This window comes from Pyrus communis, chromosome 17 (assembly GCF_963583255.1).
Source record: "Pyrus communis chromosome 17, drPyrComm1.1, whole genome shotgun sequence".
Lineage (NCBI taxonomy): Eukaryota > Viridiplantae > Streptophyta > Magnoliopsida > Rosales > Rosaceae > Pyrus > Pyrus communis.
The window spans coordinates 13818312-13826632 of record NC_084819.1 but is presented as its reverse complement, the minus strand read 5'-3'; the positions used below and the strand labels follow the sequence as shown (position 1 = coordinate 13826632).

General features: G+C 37.6%; 2 protein-coding genes across 3 annotated transcripts; one reads left to right on the top strand and one right to left on the bottom strand.

The window, feature by feature from the left end:
- The first annotated feature begins 3433 nt into the window (after positions 1-3433).
- LOC137723394 (light-harvesting complex-like protein OHP1, chloroplastic) lies at positions 3434-4369 on the top strand. Its single transcript, XM_068462588.1, has 3 exons — positions 3434-3630; positions 3929-4051; positions 4199-4369. The coding sequence occupies exons 1-3, from the start codon at positions 3487-3489 to the stop codon at positions 4265-4267; spliced, it is 336 nt and encodes a 111-aa protein (XP_068318689.1). The 5' UTR covers positions 3434-3486; the 3' UTR covers positions 4268-4369.
- Positions 4370-4530: 161 nt separating this feature from the next.
- LOC137723393 (uncharacterized) lies at positions 4531-7685 on the bottom strand. Of its 2 annotated transcripts, XM_068462586.1 has the most exons (12): positions 7400-7685; positions 7155-7287; positions 6863-6936; positions 6711-6757; positions 6490-6634; positions 6338-6382; positions 6058-6262; positions 5899-5960; positions 5694-5794; positions 5518-5572; positions 5391-5438; positions 4531-5065 (listed from the first exon to the last, which is right to left on the bottom strand). In XM_068462586.1, exons 1-12 carry the CDS (start codon positions 7584-7586, stop codon positions 4887-4889), a joined length of 1281 nt encoding a protein of 426 aa, XP_068318687.1. In that variant the 5' UTR covers positions 7587-7685; the 3' UTR covers positions 4531-4886. The 2 variants fall into 2 exon arrangements, with proteins under 2 accessions (XP_068318687.1, XP_068318688.1); XM_068462587.1 differs by lacking the exon at positions 5391-5438.
- Positions 7686-8321: the final 636 nt, after the last annotated feature.

The following is an 8321-nucleotide window of genomic DNA, read 5'->3' as shown; positions in this document are numbered from 1 at the left end:
TCTAATACAAGGGATATAGTAGTAGGTCTTAAATTCGACTCTCGTGAATAATAAGTCCGATATCAATTATTATGATATATATATATATATATATTTACACTTTTTTCCTTTTTAATGATATATATTTAAACTAAAGGCTAAAGTATCTGGGCTATGAGGGGTGTAATATTTGGGCTAAGTTACACAATGAGTATGCCATTTTAATTTGGCATCACACTGGTAATCCATAGTAGTCGAATCTAGGACTTTTAACTTATAAATATTAAAGTAAAAAGAAATACAACTAGATTGTAATACTAAGTAGCACTTAAATTAGCTAACTTGAAATTTTGTCTTCCTAAAGGGTTTCAAATTTTCGACATTCTGCTTTATAGATTATTGCCTCATTTTTTCGCACATGCTACTTCTTGGGCTTGAAATACTCTGTATATTGAATAAATTTTTTGAAACTTGACCTTGCATGAAGAAAATAAATTTAAAATTTGAGAAAAAAAAAAATTAAGAAACTCAACCATGCATGTCAAGTTGCCAACATCACCACAACCACTGCTACCACCAACTTACCATCCCTATCACCACCACCTCCACTCTCACCCTCACTATATCTACGTCACCACCAATTGCACCACTACGATCGTCACCATCACCATATTCTCCTGATCAACACTACAACCATCACCGTCGGCACCACCTCAATGACCACCACATTTTTATAGGCATTGCTGCCACTCTCACCATTTTGGAGTTGTCACCAACTCCACCAGTACTAGTATTGCCGTCACAACCATCTTCACAATCATCACCATCATCACCATCATCACTATCACCACCATCACCCCTACAATCATCGCATTTTCGTGGTCTTCACCGCCATTCCTACCACCGTTGCAAGACCTACCACCATCAATACTAGAACATTAGCTAACTACTCTCATTTATATAACATTGACTCTAAATATACATTAAATTCCACATTTAAATTTCATTGTATCATTGCTTAGACCCAAATTACATTATCGGCCTATGCAATCAAGGCCGTTAAGTGAGCATAGCTCCCAACCGTCGGATGGAAAAGTGAAGATAATTTTGTTATTAAAGGATAATATTATGGCTTTTATCATAATAATTATCTTTTAATATGAATTGTCTTGGCATATTCTTAAATAAGATAGATAAGATGCAAATTATATTTCCAAGCAAGCAGTACAATTCAAATGGATTTCGGATTCTTGTTATCAGATGGGAGCAGCATGGTACATTAAGATGAGATCCACGTAAACTGCGATTTAGGCATTCAAATAATAAAACCAATCTTTGGATTAGATTGGTGCTATGCAAAAGATAAGGAGGACAACAAGCTACTAAAGTTTCACAGAAACCAATGGATAAGTCCTCCAATAAAGCACGTGGCATTAAGGGATGCATATGCATGGTACGATACCATCAAATATCAGAATTGTTTCCTGGGGCCATTATCACGAATGCACATGGTCTATATCAGAGATTTGGGATTTTGATGTCGCATATTATGCGGAGAATGAGGTAGAATCCCAATTGAACTCTACAAAGTTACCAGGCTGTGCCAAGCAAGAACTGAAACCTATAAATACAGAGGTAGTGGCAACAGGAAAGGGCCCCTTCAAATCAACACACAAACTACCTTACGTAAACCCTCACTCCATGTGAAACCTCTCAAACACCTTGAGATTTTATATATTCTTTTTCGCCAACACATCTTCAGTTTGAATAAAAAGCACTATGAAGGCAACCGGTGAACATCTTCAGTTTGGATAAGCAGCACTGTTGTCATAGAATCAACCGAACACGAAGCACCTTCAATTTGGATAAACAGCACTGCGTCGAGGCCGACTGGTTATCTATCCAAGTCTCGGTCGAGAAGGATTTTCAAATCATTATTGGTAGAGGTCATCTTATTAGCCTTCTCAGCGAAGTGAGGTATTACAGGTTACTACATTAGGCACATTGAAAGCCGAATTTGATATTGAACTTCGCAGAACTAGTAGTCTTGTCTTCAGACTCTAGAACCCAAAGGTCGAGACATGTTCCTTCCTCGACCGCAGTCGCGAGATCAAGAAGTTAGCAACGCACCCAACGCGACATCAACACATTTTACTCCCCAGCTAAGCTCGGCTGATGAGTTGGCATGCCCCACACACAACTGAAAGACGTAGTTAGCTTATTAATTAATTGGCTTGCGTATCATATAGGCTTGGTAGTTTTTAGGATCAACAATCATTGAGTTAGGCAAAAGACAAATTTCACTATTTTTAGAAATAAAATTCATTCTTTTTAAATTCCATCATTTTAAAATTCTCTAATAATCATAAATTTTTAACACTTCCTGGAAATATCGTGTGTGTGTGTGTTAAATAACTTCTGGTTTATGAAATGTGATCCATAAATGCAGTTCCACCCCTAAAGACTATGCGCCAGCACCCAACGCATTTATCCACTCAAGTGAACAGTAATAGACCTCAGTGAGCAGTAATAGGCCAAAGCATTTCTATCCCTAAAAAAATGCGTTGGCACCCAGTCTAAAAATGCGATGACACAAACGATCTCCACCCTTACAAAATGCGCTGGCACTCAGCCCATTTAAAATATTTTATATTTTTTAAAAAAAGAATAAATAAAAAAAATAGCTTTATTTTCGGATAAAATTTTTAACCAATTTCGGATAAAATTTCAAATAAACTTAAAAAAAAAACAAACTAAAATAAAATTACATACTCATCAAATAAACTTAAAAAAACACACTAAAATAAAATTACATAAACTCATCAAATACACTTTATTCTTCAACCACAAGCTTATTTTAATTATCTTCAGCTTCTTGCAATCCCCACTGGTGCTCAATCAAGTCATTCTGGCGGGTTACATGCCAGTTCGGCTCTTGCACATCAGTGTAACGCTAAACGATCAATTCATTGTAACGTCCATCCTGTTCCAACGGCTCATGTTGCACGGGATCTTCGGTTCGGTCATGAGCACAGTAAATACGTGTTCTTGAGTTGTTCATCGGATCCGGCTCATATTCATTGACGGCATCATAATCATACTCATATTTCACAATCATGTTGTGGAGAATAATACACGTCATCATAATGGATCGAAGAGCCTCGACATCAAACATTCTAGCAGCAGACCTCACAATCACCCAACGAGCTTGCAGGATACCAAAATAACACTCCACATCCTTCCTACATAAATCGATGTCAATTCATACCCCTCAAACACAATCACCCAACGAGCTTGCAGGATACCAAAATAACACTCCACATCCTTCCTACATAAATCGATGTCAATTCATACCCCACAAAACACAAAAGAATTATATAGACGTGGAAAGTTATTTGCCAATCGTTCTGTGTGGATAAGGATGGCAAAGAAGCCATAGCTTGAGAGCATGACCTATATCACAACCAAAACAACACTCTAAATTAAATAAAAAAAGAAAGAAAAAAAATGGCAACTTCATCTACCATACTTTCGTCTTCTCTCCTCCCCACTAGGGTTCTAACAGCAAATCCTCAAACCCAGCAACTCCACCCAGCTCCCAGGAGGCGTCCCGGCTCCTTCAGAGTTCAAGCTGCCAAACTTCCTGCTGGGGTACGTTCTTTGGCCGGAAATGCTTCTTTAAAAAGCACTTTTGGTGATCTGAGAGTTTAGTGTAATTACAAGCATGTTCATATTTTTAATAAAAATGAACTGTTTTTTTTCTTTCTCTAATTATTGTCAGAAGCGCTTTTGGTGATCTGAGAGTTTAAAAGCGCTTTCCAAACAGGCCATCCATTTGTTCACTTGTTTTCTCTCATGATGTTGTAATTTGTACGAATTTTTAGAACTTTATGCAAAAGTATAGCTGTGAAAAGGTGGATTAATCATTAATATGGATCAAAATTTGCAGGTGGTGGTGCCAAAAGTAGAGCCAAAACTTAAGGCCCCTTTTGCTGGATTCACCAGGACTGCAGAAATATGGAATTCTAGAGCTTGTATGATTGGACTTATTGGAACCTTCATTGTGGAACTGGTAAAATTCTTCTTCTTTTGGCTTTTCATGGTCTAGCATTCATACTTCGACCTTACAAGTCGGTCGAAAAAGTGCAGTTAACATTACTGTAGAACGACCGCTTTTGGTTTTGGCTGATATGTTTAATTTTGGTTTCCTAATTTCCAGATATTGAACAAGGGAATACTGCAGCTGATCGGAGTGGAGATCGGAAAGGGCCTTGATATTCCTCTGTGATCGTTAAATTTGGTTGTGATGAGGCCTTTATTTGTAACAAGCACTGGTACTCAACCGCATTTTGCAATTCATCTAAGTGGGTAATTCTGTTTTGCACCTCAATTAACTTGTGTGAAGATCTCACTCTCATAATATAGGACACTTCTGATATTCTTCACTTTTCACGTCCAACCCGACGACGTTTTCTTCATGATCTCCGGCCAGTGCACGTCGTAAAATCTTCAATGAAGTCAAATCTCCATCAACTCAAAAAGATATCGTAATGTCGAAGCAACAAAACCACCTCGGATTGATGCTATAATCAACAAACGTTTATTCGACAATAAGCATAAGGTATCCAACTCCGATGACAAATCTATTTCCGAGGGCTTGTTCATCTCACCTATGGCCACCTAAGATACCTCTTTACATTATCCGAAAATAGGTACATAACGGTGTACATTCATGCCATGATGTCGCATGGCGTAACGATATGCTTGGTCCAATGCTTCTCTCAGTTGCTGCATCCTTAACGCCTGCAAAGGGCATAAGACGGTATGCGAGCAAGGCTCCTCATTCTTTGTGATGTATATCACCAGAAAACCTCCAACTGCGACTGCAAGTATTTGAAATGGCGTCGTTACAGTACCCTGCTGATTCGAGCATCTATAATTGGAACCGCTGAACTAGTATTAGATATGTCCAGTGCTTCGGCCAATGACATCCGGCGGTTCCTCCATGCAGCCTCCGCCCAACCCTTCGCTTTTTCACCTTGATCCTTTCGGTTCTTTTGGACACAAAGCACTTCGGCATACCCGCCTACACAATCAATTAACTGGTTAGAATCTTTAAATTAAAAAGTCAGCAGGTCATACAGCTGCAGCCATATAGGCCATTACAGGTTTCCAAATATCCAGACAGAGACCTATTCTACTTGAATATATACTCATTTTACAGTGTAAGCCACACCGGCCAGGTGCAGGAAACAATGCTTAGATTTGAGCAACTGGAAACTGGTTAACATGTATGGAATAAGGCCCAGTCGTTTTAACAAATCAAGGCTGATTTCCTAAAAACGGTCATTGCTCGGGTATAATATCGAGTATGCTCATGTTGAGGAAACATTTGGATGTTTAGCCATTACCTCTTGCAAGGGCCACTATATCACTTCTATCTACATTTGCTTCTGTACCTACACAACCCAATAAAGGGCAATAAGCAATTACTACCCGCTCTCATATGAAGAAATTTATGGCACAGTTAACACATACCTTCTGCGTCCAATGGTGGGGCTTTCAGCAACTCTATTGCCCTTCTATAAAGTCCCTGTCATTTTTATTTTTCGGGGTGGAAGGGGGTAGGATAAGGCCATAGAATATAGTAACAAGAAAATGAAAGCTTCCTAAGTTCAGAAATATAGCAGACAAAGAAATATGTAAGTTCTAACCTCTTGAATCAAAAGAGCACTAGAATGCTCTAGCATTGCTTTACGTCGAAACATGAGAGCTATGCAGGTTAAAACAACACCAACCCTGGGGTGATGAGAACCTACACAAAAATCAAGGAACCAAAAGGAGGCCAACATATCAATAGATAAAAATTATGAGAATTCTAAAGCACTCTGAAACAAAAGTTATGCCAAAGAAACACACCAAAACGTTCCTCTGTTATTGTTAAAGCCTTGGTCAATACCTCCTCGGCATCAGCAAAGTTTCTAAAAGAACAAGATTTATTCTCTCGATCATTCTAAACAGGAAAAAAAAAAGAGAGAGAAGGAAAGACTCAAGTCTCAACAGTAGTCAGGAACTTACCCCAAATGAGACTCAAGTTGTCCCAAAACACATGTGGCCGCTAAGGAAACTTCCTCTGCTGACATATTACAGGCTGCTAATGCATTTGAGTTACCAAGCTCTTCGTTCTTTGACCCCCCTTGAATAACATTCTGGTAGACATCCTTTGCTAATGAAAAGTTCTGTGTTGCATGCAAGAATTCTCCATAGGATAAAGCAGTACTACCTAAACTAGATATCAGTTAATCATCTCATATGTCTTAGACGCGATGACAATCATGACTTAAAAGATGAACCTCACCGGTGATTGCCCGGTTGTCCTTAAGTCCTTGAAAGAACGACTCAGCTGCACAGAACCTAAATTCAGAAATTTCTTTTTCTTTCCTGACTCTCAGCAGTGTACTAGTTGAAGCATATGTATATAAATAGCCAAAGGCTAGCCTTCAACTGTACCTGATGCAGCATTACCATGGACAAGTTCAACAAGCCCTTTTACTGCTCTAGCGCGAGCATTTATAAAATCTCCACCATTAGATTCAGGCTCATTCTTCACCAACAGTTCTAAGCATTTATCTGCGAGCACTGATGAAGTATCATCCTATATAGGGAGAATCATTTACATATTCAAGCTATAAAAGAACACAAGAAAACATTTCGTTTTTGTGTCTACTTACCTGCTCTAACTCTAAGTGAAGTCCGACAAGAGCCTCCAAGGCCGCAACTTTAGCGAAACCCAGTATGGTTTATTAGTCAATAGATCAGTCTATTAAGACAAAACTTTAAAAAATAAATACAGAAAAAATGTAAAACAATAAAATAACCTTACCCCTTACACCAAATGAAGAGCTGGTTAAATCTTGAACCTTTTGCAGTTTCTCCATTGCTTCATCAAAATTTCCTCTGAAAAATTTGAATTTCATTAATATGAGTTTCATATTCCCTCAAACAGATAACTTAAACAGGTTATCTAATCACCCAAAACAAGCAAACTTGGCTAGAGTGGATGTGCCCCCTATGCACCGGAGTTCTAATCCCCCTCTCAGCTATTTAAATTAGCTTAAAGTATAATATCGCTAGTGCGCAAATCAAAGAAAAACACCAAGAAGATTAAAAGAAACCTTTCAGATGATAAAGTGGACATGGCCAATAACACCATTCCCCTTGAATTATCACCAGCAGAGTCTTGCCCTTCACTCGTCTGAGTCGAAAGGCACTGTTCCAGTACAAGCAGACCTTGCGCATACGATTCATCTACACTTCCCACAACCCAAATTTCAAATTAATATGATTTTAATTTCAGATTTATAAACAAATTAATAAAAAAGGAAATTCAAAAAATGAGAGGACCGGATTGTAAAAGGACCTGATTTCTGAGACCTGGCGTGAGAGAGGGCGTAGTTGATCATCTGAAGAGCAACAGGGTTGGCGTTTGAGTCGTTGATCCCGCCGTGGACTAGTCTGAACAGCGGTGACCGTATGGAGGGCCCAAGCTTGGCGGTTCCAGCGACAGTGGCCGCAGATCGTGATAGCTTAATTGCCGTGGGAATCATCGTGGTTCCTGCGATTTCTCTTCCTGAATTGGATTATCCAAAAACCCTAACTTGGAACGCAAAGGGGTTTTAGAGTAGTCGGACTAAGAGAAAGAAATATTGGAAAAATCCCCTATTTTTATATTTTTATTTTCATTTAGAATTTAATTTTTTTATCATCATCTTGCAGATCTTCTTCTATGTATAAAAAGCCAAAAGAAAGGTGAATAGTGATTTTTGTGTCATCAAACTTCAAGAAAAATATTTGGACAAAAATTTCAAAGACATTTCAAAATAATGTATCAAATAAGACAGCGGTATTTTCGTTATTTGAACAGTGCTTTTTTTAATAATTAATTTTTTTTATGCTTTTTTTTTTTTTAAAAAAAAAAGAAAATTAATATCACACAATAAACTAGCAATAATATGATTCAATTTCTCTATTTTTAAACACGTTCAAAACATCTTAAGAAGCTTGTAATGCTGGCTAAAAAAAAAATGTTTTTCTCACGTGGATAATAATGTTATTAAATCAGTTGTCAAATGATTGTTTTTTTTACAAATGATATTAAGGAGGAGGAGGGTGGGCTAGTAATAATGTGATTCAATCAATTGCTTATTAAATACTATTTTCTCTATTCTTATTGTAAATTCTATAAAGATCGATTTTATATGTGAATTTAGCTGCTTTAATTAGTTTATGAAGAGTTTATTCTAGCATGATTTATGATTATTCATTTACTTCAAATATTTGAC